Genomic DNA, 17,775 nt, shown 5'->3' on the forward strand with positions numbered 1-17,775 from the left:
CTGAGGTCAGGGTCAAGGGGAAAACCGGCACATGTGTGGACGTGATCTCAACGTAAGTGTTCTAGGGGAAGGCACGATGCATAAAACCGACTTAAATGGATGTGAAACGAAAAAAAAGGAATCTGAGAAATTCCGGTAATGTGCCTAACATTCAAGTTCAAGGTCAATGTCAGGCTCAAAATTGACCTCAAACTTTGCACTTTTTCGTATATCTTGTATACTTAAAGTCAAGATGGTTTGAAATGTTTTGAGGCTTATCAGGCCCGTATTTGTGGTTCATCTAAAATACAAAGCTGCTTCGAGGTCGCGGAAGAGTATTGTTGCTAGAGGCTATTTCACTGATTCAAGACAGTCATATTAATTCAGACGGTGCGAGCGACTTTAGCGAGTGTCATTTGAGCGAACGTCATTTGAGCGAACCATTTTCAGCGACTGGCAACTTAGCGAATATCAAATTGAGCGATTATCAAATATAGCGATTATCAATTTAAGCGAAAACTATGTTTCAGCGACATATTTTTCATCGACTACAGTTTGAGCGACTGTCATTTCAGCGAAACACTTCATCGTCCCGTAACGGTGTATTTTTTCTTTTTTTCTTTTGCGAGCGTTCGTGCAACGAATGCTTCCGGAACTTTTCATGGTTATCCGGAACTGGATGGCGGATGTCACGTCCAAAGTTCAGACGTTAAGCTCCAAATTTAATGCCACATGTCTAAAAAATTACATCGGTTCGATTTCACCCCCTCCCCCCCCCCCTGCTGTTTGCCAATAATGATGACCAAACGTTTGTTCAGAGATTCATATTGCTTGTGCTGTTTTTTCGCGAAATTCCCCTGCTTGAGTTTGGATCAGTTCCCCATGTCAGGGGCGCGGGAACTACTTTCCGACTGGGGGGGCACACCATAATAGAGATTAACCTAGGGTACCCCCAAATCTAGGTTTCTCACCGGTTTTAGGCCACTTATTTTTCACCCCTCGGATTTTTCAACAAAAAAAGAAAACATTTGCAAAAAAGTGTGGTATTCCGTCTCAAAGCTATGGGGGCACCGCCCCCACGGCCCCAGAGTTGGGGGGGGCAAGCTGCCCCCACTGCCCCCCCGGCTCCCGCGCCTATGCCCCATGTTGTAAAATGTGTTCTTGCCCCAAGCACCGTACGAATTTCCAGATATTTGGGTGAGGTCCATGAAACATAGACTGGATCCCCATGTGCCATCCCTCGAGTTTATTATTGGTCCTTGGCATTCCTTCCATCGTCCTATCTCTCACGTTCCACATTTCCAGATCAAAGTGAGGCCAGATATTTTTGTGGTTTCCAAGCTTAATTTGCCGCGCGCAGCTTGAAGCATGACACATACCAAGCGGGTATTCCAAGGGCAAGAATTCCCGAAAAGTAGCAAATGATTGACTTCCGTCGCGTTCGGTTTCGCTGTAACTGTGTTCGCTCAATTGGTCCCCCATTGACCTCCATATATTCGCTCAATCTGGTTTCGCTGATTCTGGTCCTCGCTTAAGTTGATAATCGCTGTGATTGAATTCGCCGACTTGACAATCGCTGAAAAAGTCAATCGCTTAAATTGATAATCGCTGAAAAGGCTTCGCTCAAACATGGGCGTAGGAACGGCTGGAACATTAAGGGTGCAGAAATCCCGCCATGGCCGGTGAAGCGGGGGGGGGGGGGGTAGGGAGCGACACCTGAGCGAAGAATCGTTACGAGCTTTGAGGGTGTACCATGTCGAAAAAAGGTATGTACCGACCGATAAGTGCATTTGGAAGCATTGACCCTCGCATGTGTAGGGGTCGTTTTTTGTAGGAGGTGTAGTTTTACACCTACTCTGAAAATTTCATGACCCTGACCCAAAAGACCTTTGACCTGTGACCTGATTCTCGAGACCATGTTCGGCCGGATTCGCGATTTGGCGTATGTCAGCTCACATTATCCGCGCGTTTCCAGTCTTTTTGTGATTGTAGACATCCAAACGTGTGAAATGATATTCTTCCCATGCATCACGGTGGGTGTGAAGGTCACCTGAAGGTCAGGTCAGGTCATTGACCTTTGATGACCTCGGTTCACTTTTTCGAGTTTTACATGTTTCTAGGGTAGTTTATCGGGCTGATTTCGCATTTAGCATCCATTTGAACGTTTACGAAGTAGTTTTAGTGCCTTCGTAACATGCTACGACGCCGTCAATGGTAGTTGACACCTACTATGGATAGCCGGTAGGACGCCTAATGGTTGACCTGACCTGACCTAACTCGATCTAGCCTAAATGCATGAAGAAATAATCTGTGATCAAAACTAACATCAGATATTCGTGATCAGCACCCCGAAAAAAAAAACGATAAAAGATTCACTTTACGCAGTTCTAGCAGGTCCCGATTTTACCGACTTTTGGAATATTGACCTGACCTGGAAGGTCAACCAATGACCTAGGACCTTAAAATTGGGTATCATCGGCTTCTTCTCGTCAAAAAAACGGCAGGGGGGTCCGACCGACCCCCCCCCTCCCCCTACACATTAGAAGCTGGAAAACGCCGCACACATGCGAGGGTTAATATTGTCATTTTGTCAATATTGACTACCGTAAAGTTTACCAAAAAGTAAAAGCGGTCAACTTAGCCATTTTCGAAGATATCGGGCTAAAAATTTTGACAGTGGGTCATCGGTTCGATATGTGTTCAATCACATGCTCCATTTCCCTTTTTCCAGCACAAATGTAAGTTTTGAAGACCATCACAGTAGCAAATGCTTCGAAAGATGGATAGTAGGCAACATATCCTGAATTTGCCGTGCTGCATGGGAAGTAGTGTTGATGAGAAAAGGGTTTTTGGTTCAGATTATTGTGGGTGCAGAATACATTGTCTGCACCCACTGGATAAATATTGTGGGTGCAGCTGCACCCTTGCACCCATGGTTCCTACGCTTATGCGCTCAAATGTCGTTCGCTGAAATGACGCTCGCTCAGGTGTCGCAGAACCTAATTCAGACGATTTTGCCACCCTGAGGCTTTAGAACGCTTAGAGAAAATGGATGTCATATTCGTGATCCGCGGCTACGATTCCATCATATAAGGCCTTTAACGCAGATATCTCGCAGGCCCTAAGAGAAAAAGCTCGCTGCAAAAACTGAGCACTTCAAATAACGCCAAATCCTAGTCAAATGGATAATTAAACCAAATAGTTATTTTCTACGCAAATTTCTCACATTAATTTTTCTTAAAGCGTTTTAGGGACCATTAGATATGTTGGCCCCCCTTTCAGGTTTTTTTAGGGGGCATGGTCCCGGTACCCCGCTCCAGATCCGCCAGTGTTGACACCTGATGACGTCACAGGGTCGATTTTTTTAGACCCCTGCACGGCAAGCTTCAGCATCACAGACGTGAACCTCAAATAGCTGCGAAAGACAGAGTTTTAGAGATTAAAACAAATACTGAGAACAGTTGTGTAGCGTTTGACATAGGAAAAAAGGAAAATAGTTTCGGTAACCTGAGCAGAGGTCGACAAAATCTCTGACCATCTGACCCTAGTCAGAGAAAAATAAGCGAGCGAAAGTCACCAAAAGTAGAAAATATCACAGAAGACATTCTAGGATGAGCACAGTCAACAATTGTTACATTCATGCACCTATGTCATAGACTAGCAACAGCACAAATAACAATTTAGTGACCACGCTTTTCTACCATTTCTCCACTTTCTCCCTAGTCAGAGCTGGTCTGATCCGGTCAGAAGCAGTTCTGTGTCTATTAGGTCTATTTCTCTATCAAGTCATAGGCAAATATCGCTCTTATTGGCAGTCGGAGAAAGTGGTGTTTTTGTGGAGCCCTTTGTTTTCTTCAGTTGCCGGACTCTTGAGACTAGAGAAATGATAGTTGGGAATTATCAATAATAGTCGCTATTTCTTGCGACGTTTATTGCATATCTGAAGGAATTTCTACATATACGAAGAAAGGTCTCAAGAACGATACATTTTATGATTTGGAAGCAAATGAGAGCGTTGAAAACGCGCCATGTTTGTGCGGCCGGTGCGGCACGTTGTGCGTGGTCTTGGTTGTGCGTGTGCTGCCCGTGGGGTTCCGTGAATCATGCTAGTGAGGATTACATTTGTAATATTTGTTCCGACTCACGAGACTTTCGTCATTTGTGTATGACTGCCCGTATACTGCAGTGGTTGCGTTCTAGCGTGGTGGATAGGTATCCAAATTCGTCATTTCTCACAATCGTCGAAGAAACGGCTGTCCCGTAGCTCAGTTGGTAGAGCATTGGACTCCCGGTAGTGAGAACCCGGGTTCAAGACGCTCCGGCGCTCGATATTTGAGACTCCTGACGGGGATGATCTGCGGTTGGTGGGAGCAAGGCCCTATACATATACCGGTGGCCGGTGGGAGCAGCCGCAGCTAGTTGAAGTCAGTTGAGTGGGACAAGCCGTGTTCGGCTTTGAAGGGCACGTTAAACTTTGGCATCTAAATTCTCCCGCTACCCGGAATTGCGCGATCGGACGGACGGTAGGGGTCGGGGTCTACGCAACAAGTGACTTGTTGCTGAACAAGCTCTGCTTAGCGTGGGGTCCGGCTCTGTCAATCCGTCCATTCAAACATTCGAGCTATTTTTTTAAATGGCTGGAGAAAATTGGCCGGTAGTCGGAGAAACTCCATGAATTTTGTCGAACTCTGCTGAGGTCAGAGGTCAGGTCAACAACCCCGAGGTGGGGTTAAGTTATTCGCAAATAGCTGCAGCAACAATGGTCGTAGAGCTACGGCAATAGCACTAACGCATTAAATGGCGCCCCTCTCAAGGGAAAAAGTCGCCACCTCGAGCACCATGCCCCCCCCCCCCTTTCGCTGATCTCTGGCTACGTCACTGAGTGCGATTTATGGCATATTTCTATATTTACCAATTGCCATGTTATATTTTGCTTTTTTAGCGGCTCACATCGATTTTGTTCTAAAAATAACGCAAAAAAACAGCCAACAGTGATGTGACTTTTACGCCTAGTTTCCTTTTAAAAATGATGTAATTTCATTCAAACATATTTCTTGGTCAGTTTTGTGACAAAGTTTTTGAAATATAGTGCAGCCGAAAACCGGATGCAACCGGATGATGTCATTACTTGGGCTACGAAATCGTGTCTGATGGGGTTGAGCCTTACCTCCCTGCTAGGTACGACTGATGGGGTTGAGCCTTACCTCCCTGCTAGGTACGACTGATGGGGTTGAGCCTTACCTCCCTGCTAGGTACGACTGATGGGGTTGAGCCTTACCTCCCTGCTAGGTACGACTGATGGGGTTGAGCCTTACCTCCCTGCTAGGTACGACTGATGGGGTTGAGCCTTACCTCCCTGCTAGGTACGACTGATGGGGTTGAGCCTTACCTCCCTGCTAGGTACGACTGATGGGGTTGAGCCTTACCTCCCTGCTAGGTACGACTGATGGGGTTGAGCCTTACCTCCCTGCTAGGTACGACTGATGGGGTTGAGCCTTACCTCCCTGCTAGGTACGACAATCAGCACAAACAGCTTGACGTATTTGGCCGTGCGTCCAAAGTTGGCGGGATGCTTGAGACGGGCGACGGCCACGTGTCGACTCTGCAGCGTCGGTAGCTGGCACCTGCGGACACCGGACATACAACACCAGTCATACACCACCAGTCATTCAGCGCGAGTCCTACATACCCCACTAGTGATGACTGTCACAGAAAATCGGCATACCGATACCAGACCAAATACCAACGAAAACCACATGCAAATACCGAAACCGAAACAACTTGGGAAGATGAGAGAAATACCAACTTTTTGCGAACTCTTACTTTAGTGTAGAATGTAGATTCATACCGGGTGTTCATTAATGAATGGAATAAAGTAGGTAGGCACCAGAAAGATATATTTTCATCTCACGTTATCAAATCACACAATGCATTTTCAAGAGGGTTTATCATTTATGATGACATCATCGCGATCACCGCTTGCCACTTGTGTCTCCTACAGGAAGTGCTCAAAGTAACACCTTCACTCCGCCACGCACGGCTCTGCCCGGCGCTGTGTGTGCCGGACCATCTTCCTCATCTGCTCCTCGTTTATGTTCTGGCGAAGTCCTCCACGACCTTTTTCAGTTCTTTGATTGTTTCCGGCTCCGATTCTACCACGGGATTCAAAGCTTGGGTCCAGAACGAGAAATCCAGGCAGGACAGGTAGGGACTGTATGCGGGCCAGTGCAGATGGGTACCTCCGCGCGAGATGATCCGATCGTTGAACTTCGATCGAGGGAGGCCAATCATGACAGAATCAGGATCATCCATACCTTTCCAATGGACATTTTAAGCTCTTCGCACGCCTGCCGAGCATGAGCTGTGACATTTTTCCGGAAGAAATCCTTGACCTTTTCCATTTCACCAGGGGTCATCGGCTGGCGCCCGGAGCGCACACATGGCCGTGTCGCTGCAACCATCCTAAATCTCTCCACTAAACGCTGAAAAGCATTCAGATGTGGTATGTGGTATTGCTGCTGGTTTTCTAGGAGAGAGCTTAAGGCGGAAAGCCCGTCTAACCACGGTAAGACTTTCCAACCCGGCACAGTTCTCCACAACCCAACCCGCTGGTTCATAATTGAACGGCGAGTTTGTCTTGAAGTGCCGATTTGTTGAAGCGACGTAAATTGTTTAAATGGCTGAAGTTACATAGGGTTGATATTGTTTTTCTTCAAGAAACGCACTCAGATCCGACAGTAGAAAACATGTGGCAGAAAGAGTGGGGCGGCCGAGCACTGTTCGCACACGGGGACTCGAGGAGCCGCGGTGTAGCTATACTTTTCAACCCTAGTGTCAAAGTCGATGTAACGCGTACCATACGTTGTGATAACGGCCGATTTATCATCGCCTGTGTAAATTTGAATAGGTGCGAGATAGTCTTGGTGTGTTCTTATGGTCCAAACGTTGATAATCCTGCAACATTCACCGAATTGCTGAATAGATGTAATGATATTGAATGCACTGAAATGATCTGGGGTGGAGATTTCAATTTTACCATGCAAGATATTGATAGAATGTCAACAGCTCGTAACGTACGCAACAACAAAAAATGCAAGAAAGCTGTAGTGGACTACATGGTCGCAAATAATTTGATTGACATTTGGAGGCATCTTCATCCTTGCAAAAGGGAATTTTCATTCCATCGTTCAAATCCTGCGAGTAAATCGCGCATAGATTTTTTCCTCATTAGCAACTCATTCTAACGCCAGTCTAAGGAACCATATGCTAAAATACTTGACGGTTATCTTGCGGACCATAAGCTAGTCCTTTTAGAGTTGGTCATCGAGCAGCCTGAAGTTGGCAAATCGTATTGGAAATTTAACAACGCCCTGCTAGCGGACGAAAATTTTGTTAATGATGCTAAGGAAAACATTAATTTAATACTGCAGGAAAATGTTTGTAACTCTCATAACCTTCGTCTCCAAACGGTGTTGTGTGTTTTTCGAGGCTGGGTTATTCAGTACTATGCACGGGCCAGAAGGCAGATAGATTTTGATTTAAGAAGTTTAGAAGCAAAAATTAATGCCGCTAACAATGTCACTGAGGAGCCGGACAGTGCAGAGCTGAACCGGATGATTTCAGAGCGAGATAAGCTATTGGAGGAGGTGACCAGAATCAGCATTGATAGGAATCGAGCCCGGTGGAGGCACTTTGCCGAGCGGGGTACGGCTTACTTCCATGGACTTAATACGCGATATCGGGTTCAAGCACCTTTAAAGTGCATGGCTCTGGTGCACTCCGGGGATGGCAGCTATTCGCAGGAAACTTCCAAAATGCTGCTCGAGTGCAAAACATTTTTTGGTGGTCTATATAATCGAAAAGATCGCATAAACGCTGATAGTTTTCTGGCGAACGTTAATTTACCGTCATTGTCACCGGAACAATGTAAGGAACTAGATGGCGAGCTTTCGTTAGACGAACTTAAAGATGCCCTCTTTTCGATGAAAAGCTCTACTAGTCCAGGTCCTGACGGATTCACTGTGCCCTTTTATAAAGCGTTTTGGACAGAATTGGGAGTTCTTATTCAATCAGCGTTAAATGAAAGTTATGAGCGAGGTTTTTTCGCTGAGGAATTACAGAGGAGTGTCACTATATTGATACCTAAGATACATGTATATACGTCATATGCGTACATTTACAATGCTTCATAAGGACATACGTATACACTATACATGCCCACATAAGATATACCTACGTACTAATATATAAAGTAAAACATAATTCACCATAATGCAGCTTGGGGACGTCAAAGTTATTATACCCCCCCCTTCCCCCACCCCCCAGCCACGCGCCGTCGTCTGCCCTTCACGTACGGTTCGTCGCTGCGCTGCGCCGGCCCGGCCGGTGGCTGTTGCCTAATGTACACGTGCAGTATAACCCGGCGGCCTCTGCCCGCGCCGCCGCTGCCGCCGCTGCTGCCTGTGCTGTCGCCGCCGCCTCGCAGCTACTGTGTTTGTGTTTGTGTATCGAGTGTTTGATCACTGAACGCCGGCCTGTGGCGGAGCCCTGAGTTTGCCGAGCACTGGGCCCCCGCCCCTATGACCCATCCGGGCCAACCTGGGTACCGGTCCCAATTGAAAGGGACCGGTCGGCCGCCCGGGCGGGCGGGGCGCCGGCCTGTCGGGTCGGGCCGGCGCTCCCCTCGCCCGGGCGGTGGTTAGGGGGCACCCCCGGGAAAGATGATTTTCCGGGGGTGCGGGCGGGGGCCCGCGGCCCGTTAAAAAAAAAAGACATTGACCTGACGGACATGTCGGTGACCTGTGAGGAGGACGAGGTGTTCCGTAGCGCCGTGCTGACGGCCGTCACAAAGCTGTATCAGTCGCTGTCGCTGGCCACGCTCAGCAGAAATGACTGAGCCGCGCTAGGGTAAAGTGGCTGGTGTGAGAGGTATTAGTGAACTGTGAGACTGAACTGAGCTGGTGAGAAGTGTGACCATGTGAATACCTAGGGAGGGAGGGGAGGGTTAAAGCTGACTGTGTTGTAGACGTGATGCGGAATGTCATGTGTCTCGTTCGGAATGTCAGGTGTCTACACGGGCTGTTGTCTATCATTGTGCGTATTTTTTTTCGGGTCGTTTGAGACCAGTCAAAAGCTCATCTGAAGCATCGTTCATCTGATGCTTCCCCACTATATCGTCATGCAGTGCATTTGTTTTGTGAGAATATCACTGTTGTTCGTAATAAATGCCGGACTATAAAAAAAAAATATTGATACCTAAGAAAAATAAGGATACAAGATTCGTTGAGAATTTACGACCCATTAGTCTGCTAAATGTTCTATTTAAAATATTCACAAAAACCATTGCGCGGCGTGTCTCGAGGGTAATTGGACGTCTAATAAATGGAGATCAAACAGGATTCATAAAGGGTCGCTATATAGCCGAAAACATTAGATTGGTGCTCGATTTGATTACGTTTGCGGCAGAAAAGGAGAAGTGTGGCATGCTTTTGTTCTGTGATTGGGAGAAAGCATATGATTCTCTAAATTGGGAGTATTTGAAGTTCGTTTTGAAGCGGTTCAATTTCGGGGATAATTTCCTCAGATGGATCGACCTGATTTATCCCAGCCCAGACAACCCTCCTCCGAAGGCTCAGTTGCAGATAAACGGCCAACTGTCTGATCCGTACACAATTCTTAGGGGTCTGAGACAAGGGTGCCCACTTAGTTGCAGTTTATTTCTGTTAAGCATTGAGCCCATGCTACAAAAGATTCGGTCCAATCCGTTGATAGGAGGGTTCCACGTAGATAATACTTGCTTTAAAGTGTCTGCATATGCGGATGACACGTTATTCATATTGGATGGTAAGCCATCTTCTTTGCGTAACACGATACAGTGCTTGGAAGAGTTTAATGCAGTTTCTGGTTTGAAATTAAATAGACACAAGACACAGGCTGCATGGATAGGGCGGTTTGCTAGGAGAAAAGAGGGCATCTGTTCGGAATTAAACTTAGAATGGAAGTTTGATGTTGTTGAATACTTAGGCGTCACAGTAACCCTGGACAAACGTGACATGACTTATCTTAACTATTCAAAGAAAATTGATAGCCTTAAAAAGCGGCTGAACCCATGGCTAAGCCATGATTTAACGCCTTTTGGGAAAGTGCATGTATTAAAATCTGAGGCCCTATCACAACTAGTATATCTAATGTCAGTTCTCCCTATGCCCTCACAACAGCTCATTAAGCAGCTGGAAAGAATTATGTTCAGATTTATTTGGGGGAGCACAGAGAAAATAAAACGTTCAACAATGAAAAATTTGAAAAACGAAGGCGGCTTACAGGTTCCAGACATCAGGTCACAGGGGAACAGCTTAAAGATACATTGGGTTAAGAAATTCTTGGACCCAGACTGCACAAGTCCATGGAAGGTATTAATGCACGAAAAGCTTACTATCAGACGAGACATAACAGTATTTCATTGTAACGGCGATAAAAAATGCATCAGTCAAAGGCTGCGCAATGGTTTTTGGGAGGAAGTCGCTGATGCCTGGTATAAATTAGCCGATGATTGTACCCCATCAGGTCGGCAAATTCTCTCCAAGACGATATGGTACAATAAAGACGTAAAATGTAGTAAATCCATTAAAATTAGTCAAATGATTGCAAGAGGAGTCGTTCAAATAAAAGATATATACAACACCACTGAAAGACGGCTAATGACAGCTAGCGAGCTACAGCTGCGCTTCCATATTTCGCATTTTATCGGCTGGAACAGTTTGCTCTTATCAATTCCAGCCCAATGGAAGCGAACCCTCGAGATTGAAAAACCGATAAACGACGACGAGCCGGAAATTTTAAGCGATATTAGTTCTATTCACAAGTGTGCCCAGTGGTCTTATCCAAAGCTTCTGAAATCAGTCCCAGTATCGGCACCAGAAACCGCCATAAGGAAATGGCAATCGGAATTAGTCCTGCCGTCACCTACGATTTGGACCAATCTTTTTAAGAAGTTATACGTTAGTACCGCCGACTTTAGGCTCAGATGGCTTCAACTACGAATAATGCATCGTATTATCCCAACTAATAGCCGTTTGCACCTGTACGGAATCCTTCCCTCAGATAGCTGCGACCGTTGCCCAAGTTCACGCGAGTCTATCTTGCATTTGTTCTGGCTCTGTCCAGCAGTGTTGCGTTTTTGGGCCCAGTTGCGACAGCTGCTGAGGCTGCGAGATCCATTGTCGGCTCCGGCTGTACTGCTTGTTGTAAACCTGCCACACTGTCGCGGATCTGGGAATCAGTTATATATGATTGTGTTACTAGGGAAATGGTATATATGGCGATGCAGACTGAATAGCGCAGCACCGAACATGCAGGGGTTCGTGGGTATGTGTAGTGATTATATTCGGGTCGAGCGATATCATGCTTTAGTTACAAGCACAATGCATACATTTAACCAGGAATGGCACCAGCTGAGGGAAATGTTAAAAAACAGCAAGGATCCGCCGTAGGTTAGTAGAGGTAGACAGGGACAACCTAGCGTGTGAACTGTTTATTGTAATTATGTGTGGGATTGGACGCAATACGTGATATAATTGGCAACTGCTGAGTGTATGACCACGCGATGATTGATGTATAAATACACCCCCGGCGGAAGCCTGGGCAAACTGAAAAAAGTGCCGATTTGGGCTCTTCGAAACCAGAGCCATTCATAAGCGTTTGGATAACGCTGTGATTAAGGTTATCATGTATTAAAAAATGATACAGCCTATGTTTCATATTTACAAGGAAAAAAATGCGCTCACGTGATTTATTGTTATCACGTGACGTAGGTACTTTATTCCATTCATTAATGAACACCCGGTATTTACCAACATTCATGATTCGGTTCGTAACTGCATCTCTGCTTCCAAGTTTTGTGACCCTTCTGTTACTGTGTACCCACGCGCTCCTGACGTAGGACGTGTCCGCTTTTACCAGTAGTGTGTCTCAGGATCTTGAGTCCATAACCCCATTCCATAACCAAGGATTCTCGACTCCATAAACCCCAGTAAAGCATGCGGTCTTGATGACATTAGCGCACTTGTAATGCGCGAATGTGCCACCGAGCTGAGTGCTCCGTTGGTGAAGCTGTGCACTCTATCACTGCGTCAGGGCTCCACCGAAGAGGTGAAAGCAGGCAAACATTCTGGGGTAGCCAGTAACACTTGGTAGCATTAGACCAAATGGGCGCTAAAAAGCTACTACCCCACAAGGTTTCCATGTTAAATCGACCCTTTTCAAGCGAGCCTCACGCGTAACCCTAAATAGAAATTGCCAATTTTTTGCGACTCGCAGTTTCCTCAGGATATATCAGATACATGGGACCGAACATAAAGGGCCGATTATTGGTCAGGAACTAGATGGAAGTGTACTTAGATATTTTAGGATGACAGCAGGTGCTGTCTAGTTCATTTACAGTTGAGTTTCATGCTCAGCGACATCAGAAACGGTCCATATCGGAAAACGACAAAACTTTATGACGTCACTGTGACGTCATATTAAGTGCTACAACCACCAAACTTTCCACAAATATTGCGTAGGTATTCAGTCGAAGCTATGCCAACTTTCACGTTCGTACCTCATCAGGTTTCGGAGATATTCCACAAAATGTAAAGGGGGCAACTTTACGCCTCCTCCCCCAGCGGCTCATGGGTTATCTTTGGGTCACTTGGTTGACCACAAAGGTCAGCTAGGTCATGTCCGATCAGAGGGATTATCTTTGGGGTTAGCTGGGTCATGTTAGGTCAGAGGGATAATTTTTGGGTCACAGCGGTCAACAAGGTTACGCAGCGCCACTTGGTCAAATTACATCAGGCCACAAAACTCGCTTGGGTCACGGCGGTCAACTGGGTCACGTACCTGGGATCTCATCGGTCGTCTTGGTCACCATAAAGGTCGTTAAGGGGTGGTGGGGTGGGGTCAGAATAGATCGCTTTGGTCAACCTGGGTCTCATTGGTCGTCTGGTTCACCAGAAATACGCAGGGCCACTTGGTCAAACTGGATCAGGTCACAGAACGAAAAAGCGATCACTGCCGGCAAACGCCTGTCAAAAGCGTGTGGTCTGTAGTGGCTTGCTGACATGTTCAGGGAGGGGGGGGGCGTCAGAATGTATAATTACATTGCATCTAGTGGTATTTGCGCAAAAGTCGTGAATCGCTTGAAAATATAACGGCGGTGCCGTGCTCTGATCGCTGAGAAATATTGCAAATCCATCACATGACTTGATCATGCACGGCCAGTCGCCGGCATGCACTGCCGGTGGCCAGAAAAAAAGTTGTTCTGATGATTGCATTGAATCGCTTGAAAATATTACGGAAACTGAGAAAATGCGCTGGGCCGGCGGCCGGCGAAATTACCAAGAAAAAGTGGATAAATACTGCACCGTAAGCCACACGGCTGGTGGCCGGAAGAATTTTAACCCTCGCCGGCACCGCCGATAGCATGTTTCCCGTCCTGCATGGCAGCTTGCAGGCGGTCTTTATAACTAACTTATTTAGAAAAGTGAAAAACTTGGACGTTTCAAGATCGTACCAATATAACGATCGTTTGCACAAAGTGCTGACCGGAATAGTGAATACTGATAGTTCCATTGCGGTTCCATTGCGTATGTCTCAACAATCTCCGTTAAAATTGTAGCTCTTAAATCATTCTCATTCAAGTTATTCGCGTTTGTTTTGTTTTCAATACTCATAGGCGACAAATCTGGCATTTGCCCTCTGGCGGCGGAGGGCAGAGTTAGTCGCAGACAGACACCTGGCCGCGGAAAGACACGGCTCGCTGCGGACAAACATCGACGGGCCTGCCATCTACCGGGCACCCTTCCGTGCCGTGAACGGCTATAATTCTTTCGGAACGCGCAAACAGCGAATGTTTTTTAGCCTCACCGGAGGTGTTGAAGACGCCCTTTCTCGCACCATTCATTCGTGATCATTAACGTGCTTTGTGTGCGCCGTATCGAAGGATAATATCGGCAGGCCGAAGTTAGAGTTTCAACTCCTACCGATAGATGGCGTAAAATAAACTTGGTAAAATCGGGACCTGTTTTCACGAATGGCTGGTGCAGGTTTAGAGCTAAGGCAGAAGCGTGAATAGCGTAGAGTGTACAGCTAGGTCACGATGATATCTAGACTGATCACCGTGTCGTACGTTGGTCGTGCACACTACAGGACGCCGCACGGCTGCGACTGGAAACAGTAACTCCTCACCCGGTTATGTATATAGTATGAGGTTCTCAGTTTCGATCCTTTATTTCGCATAATCTGTTCACCCCCTCTCTTTATGATTGTCAACTGTTTTGGGTCGTAAGGACAAAGAGGTGTCGAGTCACCTCTAGGTCTTCTTCCGTTCTTGACCTTGGCCGAGATAGCGCCATGCGTGTCAGGTGTTTTTCTGTTGTGTGTGTGGGGGAACAAACCGCAAGTGAGGCGGACGCAGGTTTGTCCAAACCTCCCCCACCCCGAGGGCACAACAAGTGGCGACAAGGCGTAAGTTTTTACGCGGCCGTGATAACTGTCGGCCATGGATTTTTCGGTGGCCCCTGCGCCGTTTTTGCCGGCGGCCGGCGCCGAGCCCGGTACGGCCTAGCCGTGGTGGATAAGGATGTTTGATAACTTCCTGGTGGCCGTGGGCGGCGGCTCATTTTCAGCTGCGCGCAAGGAGGCCATCCTTCTCACGTGCCTGGGGGCGGAGGGGCAGCGAATTTTCGAGTCCCTCCCAGCTGCTGTCAAGCAGGAAGGCGAGGACCAGTACGCCTTCACCAGGCGGCGCCTGGAGGCCCAGTTCGCTCCTCGCCAGAATGTGTGTGTGGAGCGTTACCGTTTCAGGAGCCGGGTGCAGCAAACTGAGGAAACAGTCCAGCAGTGGGTGTCGATACTGCGCCAGCTGGCCAGCTCCTGTGAATATGGTGACAGAACCGACGAGTTCATAAGGGACCAGGTCATCGAGCGTACTAACTCTTCCAAGTTGCGACAGAGACTTCTTATGGAGGGCTCTGACCTGACTTTGGAGCGCACCCTCACCATCAGTGACACACTTGAGTCGGCTGAACGTGAGGCTCGGGTGATGGAGGCACCAGCTGCTCCAGTTCCTGTTCAGGCTGTCCAGCAGCAGCAGCAGCAGCGTCGGCGGCCTCAGCGTGGTGGGGCCAGGACCCGTGCTGCTGGTCGGGTCTCCACTCATCAGCAACAGCCTCAGCAGCCGAGGCCGGCAGGGAGTAGCAGTAGCCTGTGCTGGGGGTGTGGGCGTGCTGGACACAGGCGAGGGGACCAGTGTTGCCCTGCTGTCAATGTGAAGTGCTCCAAATGTGGGAAAGTGAATCACTTTGCCCAGCACTGTGTCCAGAAGCGAGTGGTGTCCAGTGTTCAAGTGCTGGCAATCGGGGCATCACCAATGACTCTGACAGCCCAGGTGGAGGGGAGGGAGGTCGTGTTCACGGTAGACTCTGGCTCCCCAGTGTCCCTCCTCCCCAGACACCTGGCGCCTGGGGCCCTTGAGCCAGCAGCAGAGCGCCTGTGCTCATATGGGGGGAGTGTGTTAGATGTGTTAGGGGTAAAAAGTGTAAATGTGTCATGCAGGGGGGAGTGTCATGATGTAACTGTGTATGTTGTGCCGCATGGTCGTGCTCTGATGGGCCTGGACATGATGAAACTGTTCAAAGTGTGCATCATTGGTGACAGTGTATGCTCTGTGTCCACAGACCCGTCCTGTCATGCCAGCCCAGTCCCTTCGCCCGTCGGGCCAGCCGAACCTGCCAGCCCTCACGCCGGTCAACCTGCCTCACCGTCCGAACCTGCCTCTCCGACTGGACCTGCTTCTCCGTCAGGAGAGCAGCCAGCCATCCTGGGCTACCAGCACCGGGTGACCATCGATCCAGGGGTGGCGCCGGTGCGCCAGCCCCTGCGGAGGCTGCCCTTGGCAGTGCTGGACGAGGTGAGTGCCAGGCTCAAGGAGCTGGAGGAGCAAGGGATAATTGAAAAGGTCAGTGCATCTACCTGGGTCTCTCCTCTTGTGGTGGGAAGGAAGCGGGATAAGTCCATCCGCCTGTGTGTAGACATGAGGCGGGTCAACAAAGCTGTGATTACGGATGGCTACCCGCTCCCCAGGATCGAAGATGTCCTTGACCGCCTGAGTGGATCTCAGGTCTTTTCCAGGCTGGACTTAAAGGATGCATATCACCAGCTGGAGCTCCATCCTGACAGCAGAGACCTAACGACTTTTATAAGTCATCAGGGACTCTACCGGTTCCGGCGCGTCAACTTCGGCCTCGCGAGCGCCGGGCCGTGCTTCCAGAGAGTGATGGCGTCCATGCTGGAGGGGGTGCCAGGCGTGGAGGTATACCTGGACGACATCCTGGTCCACGCGCCGTCCCAGGCCGAGCACGACGCCCGTCTGAGGGAAGTGCTGCGGCGTTTCGATGCCCACAAGGTGCGGGTCAACTGGCCCAAGAGCGTGACGAATCAGAGCGAGCTCTCGTTTCTGGGATATCTGGTCTCGTCAGCTGGTGTCCGCATCGACCGGGAGCGGATCAGGCCGTTATTGGAGGCGGCCGAGCCGCGGGACGAAAAGAGCCTGCGCGCATTCCTCGGTGCCGTAGGGTATCATGCGCGGTTTCTGCCACGGTTCTCGGACGCAGTAGAGCCGCTGAGGGCCGCGCTCCGGGCGGACCAGTTCGAGTGGACGGCGGCGCTGTCCAGCGCGGTCCGCCGCGTCAAGGACGCGATAAGCGAAGCACCAGCACTGTGCATGTTCAGCACGGAGCTACGAACGGTGCTCTCCACTGACGCCAGTGACGTTGGCTGCGGTGCGTGCGTGACGCAAATGGGCGCCTCGGGTCAGCCCAGGGTCATTGCGTACGCCTCGAAGTCTTTCTCGGCGGCCGAACGCAACTACTCGGTAGTGGAGAAGGAGGCGCTGGCATGTGTATGGGCCGTCGAGAAGTTTCGCCACTACCTGTGGGGTCGGCGATTCACCCTCCGAACCGATCACCAGGCTCTTTGCACCATTTTCGGTGTCAAGGGCTCCAACCGCGTCGGCCGGCGAGTCGCGAGGTGGGAGGCCCGGCTGCTGGAGTTTGCGTTCGACGTCGAGTACGTCAGGTCGGAGCGGAACGGAGTGGCGGACGGCCTGTCCCGTCTGCCGGTCGCCGAGACCTGGTGGCCTGATGATGATTCTATCCAGATCGCGGCTCTGTCGTTAGCAGCAGCAGTCACGGAGGAGGAGCTGCGGGACGCCTCGGCGTCAGACGAGTGTCTGGACGTGATCCGGGGGTACCTCGCCGGACGGTGGCCTCGCCAGAGGGATGTCGATCCTCGGGCGACTGGTTTTTACCAGGTGAGAGACGAACTGTCCCAGCTCGGACCGCTGCTTTTCCGCGGCGAGCGACTGGTTGTGCCGGCGGCGCTGCGTGAGCGCGTCCTGAGGAACGCCCACGAGGGTCACCAAGGTGAGACAAGGACCAAGCAGCGCCTGCGCGCGCAGTTCTGGTGGCCGCGGCTGGACAAGGAGGTACGTGACCTCCTGCGGAGCTGCGAGGTGTGCACGCAGCATGACGGCCACGTGCGGCAGGAGCGGCCCCCTCTCCAGCCGATTCCTCTTCCGGACGGTCCGTGGCAGCGCCTCATGGTCGATGTGATTGGGCCCATGCAGGGGCCCCAGCACGAGCGGTACGGCATCGTCTTGTGCGACATGTTCAGCAGGTGGCCAGAGGTGGCGCTGTGTCGGGACGCGACGGCGGCGTCTATAATCAGCTTCCTGGAGGCGGTGTTCAGCCGCGAGGG

At 49.6% G+C, this 17,775-nt stretch overlaps 1 protein-coding gene across 1 annotated transcript in view; it reads right to left on the bottom strand.

Moving 5' to 3' along the window:
• Window positions 1-17,775, bottom strand: part of LOC122380003 (sodium bicarbonate transporter-like protein 11) — a 266,840-nt gene that overhangs the window by 97,432 nt on the left and 151,633 nt on the right. The window contains exon 5 of the mRNA XM_043362737.1: window positions 5,480-5,603. Within this exon, the coding sequence (XP_043218672.1) occupies window positions 5,480-5,603 (124 nt within the window). The remainder of the gene's footprint in view (window positions 1-5,479; window positions 5,604-17,775) is intronic.

This window comes from Amphibalanus amphitrite, unplaced genomic scaffold (assembly GCF_019059575.1).
Source record: "Amphibalanus amphitrite isolate SeventyFive unplaced genomic scaffold, NRLGWU_Aamphi_draft 000089F_arrow, whole genome shotgun sequence".
Classification (NCBI taxonomy): domain Eukaryota; kingdom Metazoa; phylum Arthropoda; class Thecostraca; order Balanomorpha; family Balanidae; genus Amphibalanus; species Amphibalanus amphitrite.